The 20,669-nt window shown below is 53.2% G+C and overlaps 1 protein-coding gene across 1 annotated transcript in view; it reads left to right on the top strand.

Moving 5' to 3' along the window:
• The window catches only part of Phactr3 (phosphatase and actin regulator 3), a 181,227-nt gene that overhangs the window by 105,313 nt on the left and 55,245 nt on the right, over nt 1-20,669 (top strand). The window contains exons 2-6 of the mRNA XM_051185183.1: nt 2,625-2,786; nt 6,138-6,215; nt 12,810-12,992; nt 18,994-19,203; nt 19,869-20,043. Coding sequence (XP_051041140.1) covers nt 2,625-2,786; nt 6,138-6,215; nt 12,810-12,992; nt 18,994-19,203; nt 19,869-20,043 — 808 coding nt within the window. The remainder of the gene's footprint in view (nt 1-2,624; nt 2,787-6,137; nt 6,216-12,809; nt 12,993-18,993; nt 19,204-19,868; nt 20,044-20,669) is intronic.

Genomic DNA, 20,669 nt, shown 5'->3' with positions numbered 1-20,669 from the left:
CCAGTTCCCTCTCCCTCCCTCCCTCCCCTTATCCCTCCCTCCCTCCCTTTTACCCTCTCTGCCCTCTCACATGCACTCTAACCACCCTTCCCCCACCCCGATTCCATATGTAGGGGAATGCCATCCATTTGGGGTCATGTAGATCTGACAGGTCATTTGAAGTAGGGACTAGGGCTTCTCTCCTGTCTCTAGATTAAGGCAGTTATCCCTCCATGGGGGATGTGTTCGCAAAGTCCTTTTGTGCACCAGGGATACATCCTGGCTCCACTGTCTGAGGTCCCTTAGACTGCTCAGTCCTTCTGGCTGAGACCCATATTCAGGGGGGCCTGAGTCAGTCCCATGCTGGCTTCCCAGCTATCAGTCTGGTGGCCCGTTAGCTCCTCCTTGTTCAGGTAAGCTGTCTGTGTGTGTTTCTGCTGCATGGTCTTGTCCTCTCCATCTGCATCTGGGTTCTAGTTCGACTCGGTGTTTATGTATGGGTGTTTGATCCTGTTTTCAACAGGCATTAGTTGAGGGCTCCATGGAGAAGTTATTTGTTGATCTCACTCTCAGGGAAGGGCATTTATGATAGCCTTTCCACGGAAGCTCAGATTGTTAGTTGGGAGCAGTCTTGTAGTTCTCTAGACCTTTCTTTGTGTTCAATTTTATCTTCAAACCAATATTGTCTCCCTCTTTTATGTTCTCTCTGTCTCTGTCTCTGTCTCTGTCTCTGTCTCTCTCTCTCTCTCTCTCTCTCTCTCTCTCTTTCCTATCTTCTATTCATAACCAGGCTCAATCTTCCTGGTCGCACATGTTTTCCTTTCCTCCCCCTCATTTTCTCCTACTTCTCTCTCCATTCGCTGCCCCCCCCCACTTCACCTGAGCTCTGGGGAACTTGTCCCTTCCCAATTCTGTGAGGGACTTTATATGAATCTCTTAGAATACACCTCTGGTGGTGTGAATTATAGGCTGGTGATCCTTTGCTCTATTTCTAAAATCCATATATGAGTGAGTACATATTATGTTCCTCTTTTTGTGACTGGGTTACCTCATTCAGGATGGTTTCTTCAAGTGCCATCCACTTGCCTGCGAATTTCAAGATACCATTATTTTTTTCTGCAGAGTAGTATTCCATTGTGTAGATTTGCCACATCTTCATTAACCATTCTTCAATTGAGGGGCATCTAGATTGCTTCCAGGTTCTTGCTATTACAAATAGTTGAACAGATGTCTTTGTGCAACCGCCAAACTTAAAGACCATTCCATTTGCTTGTACTCTGTCCAGGCATGACACCAGAAAAGGGTGATCTGGTCTGAGCTCATATGGGGCTGCATGCAAACAGTGTCCTCGAAGTCAACTTTTGGGGAGAAAGCCCCCTGCTTATCATAAGTAGACACACATGTGATAAAAATCAAAAGCATCATGGCAAGGGACATGCACAGGGAGGAATGACGACATGACCTAATTCACGGTCAGAACAGAGACCCGCCCTCCCTATGCTTCTTAGTGACTAGACCTTCCTTCTCTTGAACCTCATGGAGGGAACCACAAAAAACATATTATTGGGTCCTTGAGTCATGTGACCTGTGGTCCCCTTTACTCTAAGTAATATTCCCTCACTACTTTTGCAAAAACAGGTTAGCTTTTTTTCTTGTTTCCTTAAATAGAAGACCAGGAGTCTGGGAACACATCACTCAGAACCAGACCACAGAACCAGACCAACCTGCAGGTTGCTACCCATCCCTAGTATGACATGCTGCACTACCTGGAATTTCCTAGGCCATCTGTTTATGTGCATCTCCCACTGTGTGCACATGTCCTTGTCACCAGCAAGGAAGGACCCAAAGGCCAGAAGCTCCCCTTTGTCCACTCAGGGCCAGCTTGCTGCACAGCCATTCCCTGTGGTGGTCTAGTGGCTAGACCTGTGTTATGTTGTGTTGTGTTCTGCAGCCGGTTCTAGTCTGTGCCAAGCTCTTGAATAGCTGATCCCAGGTGAAGGTGGCTTGGAGGGTTGGGGGTCCCTTGATGTCTATGTGTATAGTACATAATCCAAGGGCTTGGCCCACTCTGAGCAGGGAAAGGGTGAAGATTTCCTGGAGGTAAAAACACTTAACCTGAGTACATTGTTTACATCTGATATGTGTGTTTAATGTACAGTTCACAAGCAGCGTGCATCCCAGGGTAGTTATGGACACAGCCCAACATATCTGTAGATGGCAACGTAATGCCCAGTGTCAGGACTTTGGACATCCCTGGCTGAGGTAGAGGAAAACTGGGAAGAAAAGTGATGGTGGCAGTAGGCATAGCCTGTACAGAGCTCCTGGGGCAGAGGGTGGTTCATCATGCAGCCAGCCAGCCTTTAGACAACCATGGCAAAGAGCTAAGGTGGGCAGGGGCTGTGAACTATGAGGACTGTGGAGGCGTGGAGGGAGGTGTGGATCCATGGAAGGAAAATGGATCACACCGCTCATGAATTGCTCTGCGTCCTGTGATCTCTCTGTGTGTCAGGAGGAGGCCCGGAGACCGCCCAGTGCTGTGCCCAATCCCTGGGCTCTTTGCCTTATGAGTTCACTTGAGATCCTTGCCTGAGTCCCCGGAGCCTGATGATAATCCACTGAGACCCTTGCCTGTTGTTATCTTGCAGATGAGATGGACCAAACTCCCCCAGCACGTTCCGAGCCTCTGGTCTCAGGGATTCGAACTCCCCCTGTGCGGAGGAACAGCAAGCTGGCTACCCTGGGCAGGATCTTCAAACCATGGAAATGGAGGAAAAAGAAAAATGAGAAGCTGAAGCAGACCACATCAGGTAAGGGCCCTGCCAGCCAGGGAAGAGGAGGGTGGCATTGGCTGGGGGTCCCTGCATCACAGAGTGATTCAGCCTTCCTCTGGTTACTGTATCTCTCTCACTGGCCACCTGGTGGGTGGTCTCACAGGGCTCTGTACACAGCCCAGACCTGATTGGCCATGGCCTTGCTAACAGGGAGCTCTCAGCCAGTGCTCTTGGCTGACTTTTCCTAAAGATTTAGTTTCATGTGTATGAGTGTTCTACCTGAATGTACTTGTATGTATGTGTACCATGCGGGTTCCATGTTCCTGGCGCCTCCAGAGGCCAGAAAAAGGGGCAGACTCCCAGGAACTGGAGTTACAGTTACCAGCTGCCAAAGCATGCTGAAAACTGAGCCCAGGTCCTCCGGGAGAGCAACTGCTCCAGCCCCAAGGGCCTGCCTTTCTTGCTCCCAGACCACCCTCCACAAGCGCACAAATGACCCTCCCACGACCCTCACTGCTCCAGGCCCTGCCTGGGTGGTTCTGAGGGCTAAGGTCCATGCTGGGGTGCAGCTTCTGCCTGAGCAGGCAGGTGCACTCCCCAGCTGTAAGCACGGTCTCAGGATGCTCACCCCACCACCTCCTGCCCGAGGATCCACAAGCTTCCCCACTCATTTGTGCCCAGCTCAGTGGCAGGTGGGGTCGGCTTTGCTACCTCAGAATCAGTCATATGATGGGGTGACCGAAATGAGAGCTTCAGGTGCTGCTAAGCAGGCGCTGGCAGCATCTGGCAAGTGTGCCCCTCTCCATGAGGACCCCTCTCCGTGAGCACCCTTCACATGCGAGCACCTCTCACATGTGAGCCAAGCTCCTTTGAGAGAGGAAAGGACTCAGAGAGGAGGCTGCTCGCCCAGGACAGAGAGTGAGAACTTGAGCACTGGCTACCAACCCTGGGCTCCTAGAAAGCTCAGCTTCCTGAGCCACCAGCCCCCAAGCTAAGAAGCCTGGGCCTTAGGGCCCTCCTGCTGAGCTGCTTGCCTATTAGCTGCAGCTCTAATTAGTGAAGTTGCTATGTGTGTGGAGTTAGTCCCTGGCCCCAGGGACATGCCTGGCAAGTGCCTGTCTCAGGTTATTGCCTCTGGGGTCCCAGGGGCCCCAGTTTCCTGCCCAGCTCTGAAGAGACACATGCTCCAGAGCATAGAAGATGGTGGAGCCAAAACCCTGGGCATCCACAGCATGTAAGATGGCAGCAGAGGGTTCACTCTTGTGTAAACAACTTACCAAATTATTTTAACCTCTCAAGAAGTTGATTGACAAATCATTCTCGACAACAACGAGCACAAGATGAACTGTTGAAGGATTCACAAGTGCTTCCAGTGTGCCAGGCAGGAAGTTGAGGGAAGGCTGGGCCGACCACAGGTCGGCCAGGGGCTGCAGCAGGTGACCCCTGTGGCCCTTAGATGCTGTGGAATTGGAAGGTTGGGGAGACTGGATCAGTGGCTCTGGGCCCCAAGGGTCTGTAGCAATGTTCCTTCCTGGGGTTGTCAAGCTGCTCTGTGGGCCCCGAAACACAAAGTCTCTCTAGGTAACGCCTCTGGTCGCTCCCCGCTTGGGTCCCAGATTTAAGCACTTGGAAATTGGGTAGGAGCTGTGTATCTGGCCCACACCCTTATTCTCAGCCGCCCCCTCCTCCTGCTTTGATGCTGTAAATTTTAGGATGCCCAGCCCCCACATTAGGATGAGATGAGGCGGAGACCTCTAAGCCTTAAAGAGCAAGAGGGCCTGCTGTCCTTAATGACTCTGGGTCAGCAATCAGATCTGAGTCAGTGCAAGCAATGCTCTATGCCCCAACCTTCCCAGGGGGAGCATCCCAGGGACAAGCAGAGGAGGGCTGATCTGAGAGCCTCAGACCCTCTCTCCCTCCTCCTCCTCCCCCATCAGCCTGACCTCCAGGCTACCCACACTGTCTGCCCCCTCCTCGATGTCACTGACACTTGGAAAATGGTTTGGAAGTTGAGGCTACAGAAAGAAAACCCACCTTGCTCCTGCAGCATCCTGAATCCCGTCCGTCCATTCTTTGTTCTGGTGTCCCCAGTGGGCTCCCTTCTCTGCTTCTGAGACCACAGTTCAGCCTGTAGACCTGTGTCCTTTCTGACACCCAGGCCTGCTGACCACAAGTAGAGTCCAGACCTGTCCTGTTCAATGCCCAGCACACAGGGCACACGGTAGCTCAGTCAACATGAGATGAACTGTAATGGGTGAAAGGCATTATCACCCCATGCTCCACAAGGGATGGGGGCAGATTGGTTTCCCTCCAGGGACTTCCAGCACCTCACTCAGAGGTGGCTTCAAGTCCATGCTTGGTAAATACTTTAGAACCTATTATTTGCATTGTCAGCCCTTGTGGATACACTAAGCTCTGAAATGTGCACTGGCTGTGTTCTTGGCCACTTGCCAGAGTTTTGTCCCACATAGCCAGTGGCTTTGGGACCCCACTGACAAGCAGGCTCCACTCTGAGCTTTCAAAGAAACCATCTAAGACCTAAGCAACTATGTGGTTTAGTATTTGAGGTTCACCTGTAGACAAATGAAGGCTGTGTGTGTGTGTGTGTGTGTGTCTGTATCTGTGTGTGTGTGTGTGTCTGTATCTGTGTGTGTGTGTTTGTGTGTCTGTATCTGTGTGTGTGTATCTGTGTGTGTGTTTGTGTCTGTATCTGTGTGTGTGTATCTGTGTGTGTGTGTGTCTGTATCTGTGCGTGTGTGTATCTGTGTGTGTGTGTATCTGTGTTTGTGTCTGTATCTGTGTGTGTGTTTGCATCTCTGTGTGTGTTTCTGTGTGTCTCTCTGTGTCATTGCTTGGACCTGAGTCAATGCAGGCAATGTTTTGTGTCCTAGCATGCCTTCTGGGAACACCCTAGCGACAAAGGAGACTTGACCAGAGTACATCTGGTAGTGGACCCTCTAGATGCTGTTCCCTGGGGTTGGCTGAAAGATGCTTCCCGAGGAGAGGAAGCTGAGCTAGCCACAGACGGGCCTCCTGAGCACTGGGGGTAAAGGGAGGGTGACTCCATCTCCTGTGAGTATGGAGCTATCATAGAGGGTGAACATGGCCTCCGGACCAGAGTCAAGGAGGGCATCATGAAAGTACATTACAGAAATAATATCCTGAACATGTCCCGTGTAGCTGGAGTTTTGGACATTGCTTATAAGATGGCTTAGGTAGTAAACTCAGAATTGGTGTCCCCCACGCAGTCAGAGAACAGGTCCCCAACCTCAGGCACTACCATCTCCCTGTCTCTTCCTGTTCCCCAAGAGCACATGGTGGTGGTGCGGTAGGTAGGCCGGCACTGTCTCCGTCTGTGACTTAACTAGGCATTTGTGTGTTCTGCAGCCCTGGAGAAGAAGATGGCTGGCAGGCAAGGCCGGGAGGAGCTCATCAAGCAGGGGCTGCTAGAGATGATGGAACAAGGTAAGCAGGCTTCTGGGAGGGTGGCAGACCTAAGCGGGGCCCTGAGGGGACACTGAGTGTAGTCACACGGGTACAGGGGACAGGCGGTGGGGCCCTCAGGAGTGGGGCCCCTGATGGAGACTGTCAGGCCTGATGGCTCTCAGCGCCCAGGAAAGCCAACAGAGAAAGAAGGGTTTTCCTGTGGCCAGCTGGGGGCTGTTCTCCACTTCGCCAAGGGTGGAGTGACAGCTTGAGTCAGGAGCTGAGGTATCGAGCACCCACGTCCTCCATGGATGTTCGCAGTGACTGCTTCCCAGGGCCTGTGGAGGGTGCTCCTTGAACATCCTGCTGTCGGCCAGCCTCGAAGCGGCAGCCATGGGTTTTAATTTGAGTGGTTCACACATTAAATCCTCGATTGAACAAATGATGACTAACCCTGTGGCGGCCTCATAACTAGCATTTCTGACTGTGGGCAGGCTTGGCGTTCTGCGCACCTCGCCCTTGGGTGCCGACGCCAGCCCCGCCCACAGCCGTAACACGCAAGCGGAAGCCCGGTGCAACCCTGGGTGTCTCGGCGTTGGTGGGACAGGCCCCATGTCCTTGCTCAGGTTGGCCAGTGTCAGCAGCAGCAGCAGCACACTTCAGGCCCATCCTCCTCCTGCCGTGTTGGGGTCCTGTCAGATCCTGACCCTTGCCCTCGATGCTTTGTGGCTCTCTCAGTCCGTAAGCCTTGGTTGGTGGGGTGGGCTCGCAATCCCTCCTTGTTCTAAAATCTCTCTGGGCTGGAGTGTGCCCTGCGCCTCGGTTGGGCATCTGCAAAGCAGAGTTTGAACACTTGCATCAAACTACTCTCTCCTGCTTTCTGCTGGTGTCTGCAGCTTGACCCAAGTAGCAAGAATTAGGAAGGGAACTCAGGAAGTAAATGAGGTTTTTGTTTTGTTTTGTTTTTCTGGTGTGGCCCACAGATCTGTAGATTCCCTCACTTCCTGAGTTTTGGTACAGGACAGTGTGATGATGCCATGTTCAGGGGGCAACTGGCCAGGTTGATTGTATAATGTCTTCAGTGCCACACAAAAGGAAACTCTGCCCTGTGGTCTGTGGCCCGTGGCCCGTGGCCCGTGAATGTTGAAAGCCCCACTTTTAGTTTGGAGTGGGTCCTCAAAGCATCCAGGGTTGTGCATTTGAACACATGGTCACAGGGGGAGGGGCTCACACAGCAAGTGATACCTAGAATGTTGTGAAATCTTTAGCGAGTGCCTCCCTGGGGGAGTGGCCCAGTTTCTAGCCAGGCTTCTCTTTTTGCTGTCCCTCAACGGTGGAGGCAAGCTACCTCACACCCCAAGTGCCACCAGTCACACACTGTCACTCCTTTCCGACCATGGCGGATGGCAACTCAGATAATCTGCCCTTTGTAAGTTGTGTCTTGTTGGGTGTTTGGTTATGGTGATGAGGGTAGTCACTAAAACAGCCTTCTTGCGGGCAGCACTGCGTGAGCAGAAGTTATGCCCTGTGACGACTGAGTGCATAAGTTCTCTCTCTCTCTCTCTCTCTCTCTCTCTCTCTCTCTCTCTCTCTCTCTCTCTCTGTGTGTGTGTGTGTGTGTGTGTGTCTCTCTGTCTCTCTCTCCCATTGTCTCTCCTCTTCTCTCCATCCTGAGGCTCTGTCCTCATGACCTCACTGAACCCCAACCATTTCCCAGTTACAAGGCTGTTGCGTTAAGCTTCTGCCCTACATGCCATTAACCTATGACTTACGGACTTACGCTCCTGCCAGAGTTGGTGGGGCCTGTTGGTCACAGGGGGCATGCAGTCCTGCCCAGTCACACATCCCTGTTGTTCTGAGGCAGAAACAGACACAGAGAAATACGTGCTTAGCAGGCATGGCTGGCTATGCACCAGGAAACCTCATTTATGGCTGTGAAGATTTCAATTTTCAATCATTTCATGAATCATGAACCATTATCTTTCTTTTGATTTCCTTCCCAACTGTTTAAAGATGTGGGGTCCATTCTTAGCTCAGGGACACATAAAACAGGTGGAAGGCTGACCCGGGCCTGGCCTGCCTCCCACACAACACCCTGTCAAGCCTGCAGAGTGACTGGGACTACAATGGCCAGGAGAAGTCTCCACCTTAGGTAGCTGAGCATTGAGGTGTTAATGACGCTACAAAGTTTTAGGGAGTGCCCACGCTGCGCCAGGGTCTGCGTTAGTTGACAGACACACCAGCTACTGAGAAGCTATCTTCCCAGAATACAGAGCCTGTGGGACACAGGCCTCAGGGGGCCCTACAAATACAAACCACAACTGAATGAATAATGGCGAGAAAGGACACACAACGGGCACACATCGGGCACTGGGAGGCCTTGCCATGGGGTTTGAGTGGTGCCAGGTGTGAGAGATGTTTCTGGACAACAGGTGAGTGAGGAGCCGAGCGTGGCTTTCATTTGGTTGCACCACGGGAGTGCACAGGTGAACTAGTTTTGCTCCTCTGCTATTGGGCAGCTCTTCAATCAGGCTCCCTGGGGTAGGACCACAGCCAGTACTTGATAAGCCTCTCCAGCTGACTCCAGCTTCCTACAGAGATGATGGGGAGTGGCTTTCCTCGGTGTGGAGACTGTCTAGCCAGCCCTGGGAGCAGTGAGTACCAGGTCTCAGGGTGCAGGGGCTCAGGGTAGGGACCAGGAGGGCTAGAGGACAGTGAGGGACAAGGACTTAGGTGCAAAATGCCCCTTTCTTCCGTCCAGGGCTGGGGTGACGGGGACATGCCCAGGCTGTCCCAGGGATAAGGTCTAGGGGTATGCAGAGGGCTTGTCCTTGTCTGTGAGCAAAACTAGTGTCTCAGACTGCAAAGCCAAGGGCCGCTGGGGTTGTTTCTAGACACGGGGGACTTGCTTTTCCCAGGACACCATGGGCTGGAGGCCTTTACCTGTCTTTAACTATGCATCATATGTAAACCTCTGCTGGGTGAAGTGCTGAGCTAGGGAGGAGCCAAGCTGGGCCCTGAGCACAGAGGGTCATTTTAGCCAGGACTGGACTTCATGGCTGATGGTTACTACTGCACCTTCCAAGTCAAGGAGCCCTGAAGCCCAGAAAGGGTCAGCATGGTGGATGTGGGTGTTAGGGTAGATGAGGACAACTTTTCAGACTATAGTTATGGATTCTGGCCCAGCTCCACTTTCCCACAGCTAAGAGGGATCAATTTGCAGCCAGGGGTGCCCCCTTGTGGTCAATCTCTCTCATGGAGCCTGTCACAAGGAGAGCAGACATCATTGCCAGGCAGGCAGCTCAGGAGGCTGCGGAGGGGCAGTGAGAGGGAGGGGAGCCCTGGTCACAGATGTCCCCAGACCTCCTCAGTAGACCCAAGAACTCGTATCCTATCTTCCTGGAAAGCCCTGCACCTCACACCTACAACTGTGAAGGGACACACATACACGATCTCCCTGGAGCGTGTTTGTGAAGCAGCCCAGCAGAGGGAATCATTTGTCCTCTGAACAGGGGCGGCAGGAGAAACCCCGAATGTCCCCGGGAGCGCCAAGTACACCTTGTTCTCTTTCAGTGCATTGTTTTCCAGGCATGGTTAACCAATACACACCATGAGCACCTTGGCCCTGTCCCTCGCATCTCTGCCATGCTGGAATCTGCTGAGTTGCAGGAGGGACCTTGTTTGTGGCGCTGCTGCAGGGAGAAGGGGCCTTTTCCCACTCGGCCTCCTGGGCCCATTTTCCATGTCTGAGAATGTCTCCAAACCCACCTTCTCCAGTAGGAACAGGGTCCTGCCCACTTCTGCTGCGGACAATACTCATTTCTTGACTGGTTCCCCCCCCCCCTTTACCCTGTACCTGTGGATTTGATATTTTCTTCAACAACCTAAGGACTCTCATATCCCAGCATTGGATATTTTATAAGAGCCACATTCCATTATTGCTGTGTTCACTGACTCGGGGGTCACGAGGCTCCCAAGGACTGGGACAGTGGAAGTCTGTCCGGTTTCTGTATGTTTGCATGCTCACTGTCCGGTATGCATACAAGTGCTCCCACTGTGAACATGCATGCACATGTGTCTGTGCATGTCTGTGTGGGGTTCCTCTCACATAGCTGCTCGGGGTAAAGCAGATGCATAGTTCTGCGTTCCCCTGCAGCTCTGGGGAGAGAGGAGCAGAGATGGAGAGAAAGGTTGGCTGGAGGAGGCCAGCGGACCCAGAGAGACGGACACGAGAGCCCCACCCAGCGTTTCTTAGCAACAGGCCTTGCCACCAGGACTATTTTGGGAACTGCAGCGTCTCACTGAGTGTGATTCTAGGCAGGAGCTCTATGCACAGTCCAGAACAGGACAGCCGGGCTGCTGAGTTGCAGGGCCAGGCAGTCCCATGCCTGCACAGCCTTACTGGGCCCGCTGGGCTGTCAGGTGTGGCATCTGCCATTTGTGTGGATTGTTATAGTGGTGATGGTGACGTGGTTGTAGTTAATAGCAGACAGGGCTTGAGTACACCTAAGCAGTGAACAGTTGTGTTGCTCACACACACAGGGCAGTGGGGGCTCAGAGTGGTGGGACCTGCCACATGCTCACCTGTCTCTGGCACAGCACCCACCCTGGTGGAGGTAACAGTTGTTGGGGTGTTGTTAGGGTCAGAGCCTAGGCTCTGGCAGTCTCTAAGAAGCCTGGTGCATGAACCTGTCCTCAATTAGGCCAATTGAAGAGATGGAAGAACAGAGTGGCCCCTCGACTCCCTAAGCCCTGAGGGGAGTGTTGGGTTTAAACGAAGGCAGGAGGGTGCACAGCAAAGCCATCATGATCTGGGCGTGGCCCATCAGCCCCACCACGCCCTTGCTGTCTCTATAGCAAGGTGGTCTGACAAGTTGTCAGGGCTGCGTGGGATCTCTTCCTGGGAGGCGAGGCCCCCTAGCTGGCACAGGCTTCACCTTCTCCCCCTCCCAACATGAGATCCCTTCTGTATGTCAGACTGTTTCACTGAGCAGCCACAGTGAGGACACCTGCCACAGAAATATGTGTGAGCATGTAGCATACATGCACAGTGTATACATGTAAATACACACATGTGAACATACGGAACACATGCATAGTGAAAGTATGTGTGCACTGTATGGGATATGTGTGTACATGCATGCACGGATAGGCACAGAGGAACACACACACACAGGAGCACACACATACACACACATGCATGCACAGGAGCACATACACACAGGAGCACACATGCACAAACTGAGCACACACATGCACACACACAGATGAACACACACACACACAGGAGCACACATACACACACAGGAGCATGCACACACACACACACACACACAGGAGCACACACACACACATGCATGCACAGGAGCACATACACACAGGAGCACACATGCACAAACTGAGCACATACATGCACACACACAGATGAGCACACACACACACACATGCATGCACAGGAGCACATACACACAGGAGCACACATGCACAAACTGAGCACACACATGCATATACACAGATGAGCACACACACACACACAGGAGCACACATGCACACACAGGAGCGTGCACACACACACACACACACACAGAAGCACACACACCCCACCCTGTCTTACTATAACATGGAAACTATCAGACTTACCAGTGCTTAGATTCCAGAGTGCCTCATGATGTCTGGGTCACCATGCTCAGCATCGTGTCATGTCATCCCTCTAGGCATTTTCACAATGCCTGCAGAGCCTGGCAACAGAGACTGTGTCAGAGGTGTGCCAAGCACAAGCAAGCCAGTCACAGGGGACTAAAAATTCAGTCTTGAGCTTGGTGACATCTGGTCCTATGTCCTTGGCTATGCTGACCTGACCTTCCCTCGCAGCAAGCGTCAGAAGCCAGATGTGGTCCAGGGCCTTTGGTCCCTGCTAAGAGGCTTCTGAGGCTCGCCAAGGCCTTTGTGTGAGGAAGCTGTAGGAGAGGGCAGGCCATGAGTACCAGCAGTGAGTGGTCACTCTGGGATATCTGCTGCTGTTTCTGTCCTTGGAAGAGGCAGCTGGCCTTGCCAGAACCTCTGGGCAAGGGACGTGGCCCAAAGGGGAACTTGCCAAGCACAGATGCCCAGGGCCAACCTCTTAAGAATGTGTCTTATTCTTCTGCAGATGCATAGCAGGTGATTGACAGGCAGTTGCTTCATGGTGACTGACAGTCAGTGGTGGGTACAGAGGTGAAGAGCTGTCTGCAGCCACACTGTGTAACAAGCCTTGCACCTCAACCAGCAGCCAGCATCTGTTGCCACATGTCAGATGTCCCTGGCCCAGCTGCCTGAGTCTGTTGTTGGGGTGAGGACCATGGTACAGGAGGGATAGAGTGGGACAGACAGAATTTTGAGGTCATTTTAAAGGCGCGTGGCAAAGGGGAGGGAGTTGGTGGGAGTCACCAGTCTCTCATAGGTGTTAAAGTACAAGGATGCACACCCTTGGGTGTGAGGGTACCAGGCGCTTCTGCAAGCACAGTGTGGAGAAAGGAGCTCCCAGTGGCGTGTGGGGTGCCATGTCAGGGCATCTGTAGCATCCTCTGCGCGAAGTCCTGTGTGTCGAAGAGGGTGTAAAGGCTCTGGCTGACAGACAGCTGAATTTCTTTGCAGATGCTGAAAGAAAAGCATGCAGTCCCGATGAAGGCCCCCAGCCTGCGCAGAGCGAGCCGGCCACCGCTGAGCAGGAGACACTGACCTCGGACGATGTCCAGCCTGGAAGTCCCTTGGCCAGTGGGACAGATCAGGCCACCGGGGATGAACTTCTGTCCTCCGATGCCCATCTGGATGACACAGGTACCAGCTGGAGATGCAATAGTCTGAGCTCTCCTCAGCGAGGGCTTAGACAGTCGCCTCCCCGTCAAGACTGGGCACCTCCTCCGTCCTGCCACCCTGAGCCGCGTTCATGTCAGGGGGACCTAAACGTCCCCTGGATCTCTCTTCTCATGGATCCTCCCAAACTGGGTGCAGGAAAAGTGAGGGACCTAAGAGGGCTATGGATGAGCTCCTGCCACGCGTCAGCTGAACTCATCAAATACAGGGTGCGTGTCAGGCAGCCGCCAAATGGGTCTGTCCTGGGGCAGACGGCCTCTTTCCCCGAGAGGTGCCAGAGCAGGTGTGTGTAGTCGGGGAGCCTTCTGTGCTGCTTGTGGCCTGCATGAGGCTCTCTGCAGTTTCTCAGACAGGTGGCTCTGCCATTTGGGTCCTCTGTTACACAGGAGAAGTTAACAGGATTAACATCAGGGTTGTGTAGAGCATGAAAGAACTCACTCGGAACCGTGTCCACAAGCACCCAGTGTTGGTGGAGTAGGGACCAGGCTGGCGTTTCTGTTGTGAGGGAGCAGACAGGACCTTTGGTAGAGAGAAGGAAAGCGCAAAGGAGCTCAGGCCACACTCACCTCCTGGCTAAGCAGTGCCTTAAGCTACCTTCTGAGACATCAGTGTAGCCCGGGGATCCCGTTCTCGCTCATGCTGCCCCATGTCTGAATCCATGCTGACCAGTGCGGGGGCTGGAGCCTGAACCGCACGCACATCTCTCTAGGGGTGGGAACCCAGGCTGAGGGTGAAGCCTCTGTCCGTCCGGGCTGCCACTCCAGCCCCATGGATGTTTGCTCTCTGGCCTCTCCTTCACGTAGCCAGTGCCACTGGGCGCTGTTTGCTAGCTGTCTGTCCCCAGATTCCCTGCCATGTTGGCATCTGCTCATGGTGCATGTCCTCTGCCTCTCAGGTTTCACTCGGCTTGGGGACACACTGGGGGTTTGGCGTCTGAGGAGGGAAAGCCCCAGCTGGGGTACACCTGTCACTCCTTGAGTCCCAGGCAGCTGACCTAATAGGGCTGTGGTTGGCATAGTTGTAGTGACTGTGAGTGGAGCCTGAAATCTGTGGTCACTGTCCCCTGCCCTGGACACACACCCACATGATGGGCTCTCTGTCCTCAGCTCTCTGTTCTCTCTTCCTCTTTGTCCCGACTTGGGCTCTGAATAGCTGCGGATGATGCCCGTATCTGACCTCAGACGCTTTTGAGGTTCAAGGCTTGGGGATGGCCTCCTGGGAGCTGAGTGGGTCTGCTGAGGTCAGCATGTCTTATGCTGGCCTCCAGAGCCAGGGCAGGACAGGTCCTGGCAGAGTGAGGGGATGCTCGCCCCTGGAGCGGGGAGCATACTCAGCAGCAGGGGACAGGATTGATGTCTTTTCTGTGGAGGGCCACAGTGAATGCTGTTGTCTCGGGGATTGGGACACCTGACTGGGGCAAAATGCATCTGCTCCAAATCAGCAGGGGTGTGTGAATGAAGGGCTCAGCACATTGCTGGAGATTGCTCCTCTGCTACTGACCACAGGCCGGGCTGGTGGCCTTGGTCACCTGAGAAGTGGGGGTGACTAGGGAGTTGAAGATGGTGAAACATGCCCTGTGTTGGGGTCGACGCTGATAGAAGGATGGCAGCTAGTCCGGGAACAGCCCAAGGGCAGCAGGACATCCGGTACAGAGTGACAAGGGGACTTAGCTGATGATGAGCTACGGGCTGTGGTCGTCAAAGTGATGCCTGGCTCATGGATCTGAGGGATGCAGGCTTCTCGTTTTCCCAGCTGAGAAGGAGGGTCCTGAACCCTCAGGGATGTGAGAACACTTGATGGGTGATGTGGACAGACAGAAAACATCTCCGCAATGCTTTCCTTACTTTCACTAATTAGTGCCAATGGCATAAGGAATTCTCGCCCTGGGTCTTGGGTGAGTTCATCTCCCCCTCTTCCTCTGTGTGTGTGTGTGTGTGCACGTGCGCCTCAGTTTGATACTGGAAATCTTCTCTGATCCCTCTCTTTGAAGCAGAGACTGTCAAACCCAGAGCGAGCCAATATGATTGGTCTCACTCTCGGACTTACCTCCTGAGGCTGAAATCGCAGGCCAGCCACCACGCCCATCAGCTTGTATGTGGGTTCTGAGGATGCTGGCCCTGGTCTTCTTACTTGCATGGGAAGTCCAGCAGGTGGTAGGGAAAGGTTGGGCATTCGGGTGAGGTTCTTGTGACCCTTCCTGCCTCTCTATGAGATCATGTAGACAGTCAGAACACCCAGCTGGGACGGAGGATCTTTCCAGCTGTGCTACAGCTGACTTTACCAAGATGATGACTGCTTTGCTTGGCTCAGAGAACAGTCACTCACAGCACCCGAACTGTTTCTTCTGAGCCACCGAGTCACAACCCCACTGGGTCCTGGGCTTTGCCCCCTCCTGTGGAGGTCGAGGGGTTTGGAGCCTATGCTCTACCTTCTGCTCCTCACTTGAGGCTCTGTTATTTAGTGACTGAAACCTGAGGCTACTGTGGTCCTCATCTTTCCCTTAGAGCTAGGGAAACCAGATTCTGATAACTCTCCTTACTGTCCCACGTCCTGCTCTGTGCCCGAGGAAGCAGCCGCATCTGGGCCCCGTCCTTCTGTGAGGAACTGATTTCATAACAGACAGATGCCATCCGACAGCAGAGAAATCCAGATCAGACAAGCACTATCTCCTTCAACTTCTCCATGACCTTGGTCCCCAACATTCAGGTTCTTTCTAGAAGTGTCAGGGTCAGATGCTTTCTCTTAGAAATTAGATCTTCCCTGAACTGAGGATGGAGACAGGTCATCAGAAAGAACACGGAGCTGTTATAGGCCCTGGCTCCAAAGGTTCCTTTCCTGTACATGTGACCCCAGGACCACATCCCTCTGAGCTTAGCCCCTGCCTCCTGTCTCCTACTGGTTAGAGTAGTGAGCCTGGAACTTCCTCAGGAAACCCAGATTTCTCTAGTGCATGTTGTGACTCATCATGTGACTAGTCACATACTATTGGTCACATGACTATTTTATCAGTGCAAAACAGTTGAGCTTCAGACCTCCAATCACCCTAGCTACTTGCCGGGTGTCAGTGGCCTCTTGTGGCCGAGGCTAACACATGGATGGGGGCACTGATCTATTGAGCAGTGCTGAGAGGGAGAAGTAGCCATATGTCCACCCTCATGTGAAGCCAAGAGAGATTTTGCTGTTTGGGTTGGCCAGACCTTCTGGAGCTTTCTATTCCAACAAAGGCTATAATTGTGGCAAAGCCCATGTAATCCATGCTGAAAGTGATTACCATCTGGCCATCTACAGTGAAACTTCCGGCCTCTGATTTAGGGAATGGTGTTTGGGCTGGGGAGGAGGCGAAGACTGAGTTTTGGAGGGTAGAGGAAGCTTGGCTGATGCTACATGAGCCAGGTCCCTGAAGGGTCCTGGTAGCTCTCTCTGGGGATACTGGGCATCTCTGAGAAGGATGGGGTGGAGCTGACAGAACTTTTCCATGATTTGCAGGGAAGAGACGGGCTGTGATGTGGAAAGGATGAGACGGGCTGTGATGTGGAAAGGATGAGACGGGGCGGCGTGGGTTGTTGGCTGATGGGTGGTGAAGCCATGTGGGACTCAGCCCGGGAAGGCTGGGGCTCTGCCTCCTCCAGCACTGTCTGGAGAAAAGCCCCTGGAGCTGGGTGGTATTCGGCAGGATGGTGGACAAGAACGGAAGATGGTGCATGCATTTGCGTGCATCCTGACCTCAACATGGCTGGAGACTAATTGCCCAAGACTGAATACTGAATGCCCATCTCCTGTCTTTTAGACCTCTCTAGTGCTGGGGTTAAAGATGTGAGCTCTGCATCCCTTTTAGACTGATTCACTCTAGGGTGGCTTTGAACGACTCAGAGTTCCATCTGCCTCAGTTTCCTGAGTCCCAGGATTAAAGGTGTAGCCACCACTGTCCAGTTTATGTGGCTGTGCCTTTGCTTTCCGATCTTCAGTGACTTTATTAGATCATAAACGATGTATCACCACACACCTAGATCTCACAACCATTTTTACTCCAAAAAAAAAAAAAAAAAAAAAAAAAAAAAAACACAGGAAAAAAAAATTCTTTTAACATCATCAAGGCAAAAACTAAATGACATAATGAAAGGTGAAGACTTTAGGTGCCAATCATTATAGTTAATGGGGAAGAATGATTGTTCCAGAGTCCAGGGTCCTCTAAAAGGAAAAACTGCGTTTAGCCGTTGACACTTCAGGGAAAATTTAAGCCATGAGCAGACAAAACAAGGTGTTCACAGGCATCCGCACAGGGCAGGGATACAGCGCTTAGGGCACAGGTCTGACTACTCTGGTGACAGAGCTGTCAGCTCTGCAAGGCCTTCTGGGATTTTGCTCATGGGGGGGGGAGTTGGACAGCTTTCCCTGGACACAAAAGCTACACCCCCGTTTACTCGAAAGACCTGGTGACAGGAATTGTGTGTTCTCTCCCTCTCCCTCTCCCTGTCCCTCTCCTCCCTGTCCCTCTCCCTCTCCCCCCCTCTCTCTCATGCACAGGCAGTTCTAAAAGCCCAAAGGGTTTCCCTGGATGCTCTCAAGGCAGGGAGGGGCCTTCAGGACCATGGACAGTGCTCAGGTCTGGCAAACAGGGTTGACTGAGTCCCAGTCAGTGGGGATAATAGTCCTGCCCCTTCTTACTAGGCAGCTGTGTGCTCAGTAAGTGCCTTCCAGAAGGCTTGGTACCTTGAGTTTGTGCTGTCAGAGCAGGAAGTGAGGGGCTGTCTGTTTGTGATGGAGAGAGATGGCTACCTTGAAGGGGAAGGATAGTAGGTGTGTTTGATGAGGAAATTGAGCAGTCTCATACCTCTGATGATCTCTATTTCTGTTGCAAAGGTTCATATGGAACTGAGTGACGGGATGGAGGGGCCACGTCAGCAGTTGGAGATAGGACCAGGCAGCAGATGCTGGATGCGGTCACCTGAAGGAGAGACCTGCTGGGGGGGATGGTGGTTGGCGGGGGTGGGGCGTTCAGTACTGAAGGGCGGTTTCATCCAGAGAGGCAGAGAGGGCCTTCCTCAGAGCACGGCCAGTGACAAGCTGGTCAGAGGATGCCGGGCTGTTGGGATGGCAGTGTGGTCTGGGCTCCTTATAAAGAATGGCGAGAGGGAGAGGAGAGTGGACCAGGAAGAGATAGGGTGGTCAGTGGGAGCTCACAGAGGAGGAAGGGCCTGTATGAGCGACTTGAGAGAGGACAAATGCTCTCTGGTGGGCTGGGCTGACCTTCCCTGGAGGTCCCATCCTCCCTGCCTCCACCGCCTCACGTAGAGTTGTGTGCCGGGGCAGGGCTGCTGTAATCCAGACACAGGAAAGTTGGCGTAAGGTCTCCGTGTATCAGACATTCGCGTAGACCCGTGCTTTCTCCTGAAGCTGTCACTCTTGCTCCTCTTGATTTTGAGACATGGTTTCATGGCAGAGCCTAGACCGGCTCCCCTCAATTAGGGATCCTCGGGAAGAAGTGTGTCCCTCCCTTTCTTTAAACCTTGACCTAATCCTGTGCGAGGCTGTCACCTCTAATGCAGTCACTGATAGTAAGCAGGAGCACACAGTTTTAGTACCAAGCCAGGCCTAGGAGTACATGAGCATCCAGCTTGTGCTCACTTCTCTAACTGTAGGATCTGTCAAGGTGGCATGCTCACACATGTGAGGAGCCCATGACATGCTCACACATGTGAGGAGCCCATGACATGCTCACACATGTGAGGAGCCCAGGCCTGCTGTGTGGGGAGCATGTGCTCACCTACCTGTGTTTGAGACGACTTCCTGACTCCCTCTGTTTCTCATGCTGGCTTCTTGTTCACCGACTGCCCGGACAATGAAGCTCACTCATGGAGGGATCTCAGTGTGTTTTCCCTCCACCAAGACTTCTACCACCAGGTCTAGCTTTCTCCCAGCCATGTATGGTAGCCTCATTAAATACTCCATTTTGCCTTTGAAACAGCCAAGATGCCTTCTGCATCCAGTGCAGAAGAAGCAGATGATGGCAGCACCCTGCCCACCGCTGATGAGCTCTCTCAAGCCTTAGCTGGGTCTGACTCGCCGGACAGTCCTCCCAGACCCCTGGAGAGATCTGCAAGCCAGCTTCCCAGCCCCCCACTGCTGCCCACCCCGCCACCCAAGGCCAGCTGTAAAGCCACAAAAACTGTCACAGGTGGGTCTGCATGTCCTTCCTCATCTCTGCACCCCTACCCATCCTCCCCCCCCCTGTCTGTGTCTTCAGTCCATCTTGCCTGGCCCGGGTTCCAGGCCACACCTCCAGCTCCTTCACACAGTTTCACTAACTAGAAACCAAGCATGCAAATATATGATCCTGTTGCGTCCATTCCCATTCAAGCCACCACATAGACCTTGCCTCCCCCTGGCTTTCCTAGAAGAATGTTTGGCAACGTAGGATGTGACTGGTGGAATAAGGAAGGGGTAACCCTAGCCCTAACCCTAACGGTCCCTACTGGAGTCTTCAGTGGAGGTCATCCTGACCTTAGCTACACTTTAGATATCTGGCCTCCAGAACAGAGGGGGCCATGCTGTTGTTTTAAGCTGCTCCTCAAAGGGATGAGCAAAAGTTTGCCCAGACCTTGCAGAAGGACATTGCCTTTGACACCACAGCATCCCCTTCCCCCACCAACAGAATGGTACTGTGGGTGTAGGGCCTTGGGGGGTCATGTCCTGGTCTCTCCCCTGGGAACAGAGTCTGGGCTGGAGCCTCTGTGTGGCCGGGTGACCTGGCAGGGTGTTAGGAGTGTACACCCTTACACCTTTCAGGGTTTGGCCCCTGTGCGGATGGTGATGCTTGTGCACACTCCTGCTCCACCCCAGGTCAAGCTGCACTCTTCCAAGGCGCCAGCATGAAGGGCAATGAGCCGGCTCTCCGAGGACAGCTTGCCACCCCCACCGGGTCCCCTCATCTCACCACTGTGCACCGGCCACTGCCCCCCAGCCGCGTGATTGAGGAGCTTCATAGGGCACTGGCCACTAAGCATCGCCAGGACAGGTGAGGCTTGACCCCACACACTTGTGGTATCCGTGGGGACCCTTCCTAGTCCCCCAGAGCCTGGCTGGGTTTATTGTTCCACTGGAACCTTCTTGATTTTCTTAGTAGCACAGAGGCCATGCACATGCAAACCCAACCAGGATATTCCCTGCCTGATCCCTTGGGGGGGTTAGGGGGAGGGGGAGAGTTGGGGACTTCCTGGGAAGGAACAGATAGGAGAGGGGGCTGTTCTTAGCTGAGGACTCTGAAGGCCCCAGGGACCCAATGATGAGAGTACAAGTGGCCGTAGCTCAGTTGATTTGATGGCTTATGGCTGGTGTGAAGGAAAGAGGCCTTCCTGGAGGAGAGCTGGCCCGTAAACCACACACTAATTTGGTGGCATATTGGAGGAATGCAATGTCTTTCTCAGGTCTCTGAAGCCATTTGTCTGAATGCTTGAACTATACTTCATCAGGGTTTAGCAAATGGCCTCTTTCTAGACAGGGCACAATGCACAGCCAAGTACTGTAGGCTCAAAGCCCCAGATTCCTTTCAAATCTCCCTGCAATAGGTGCCCAGGACTGAGAAATCATTTGGGGCCACTGCCACTGGAGCGTCCACCAGGTCCTACATCGACTCCTGTGCGA

This window comes from Phodopus roborovskii, unplaced genomic scaffold, assembly GCF_943737965.1.
Source record: "Phodopus roborovskii unplaced genomic scaffold, PHOROB, whole genome shotgun sequence".
NCBI lineage: Eukaryota > Metazoa > Chordata > Mammalia > Rodentia > Cricetidae > Phodopus > Phodopus roborovskii.
This window is presented reverse-complemented; position numbering and strand designations above follow the sequence as displayed.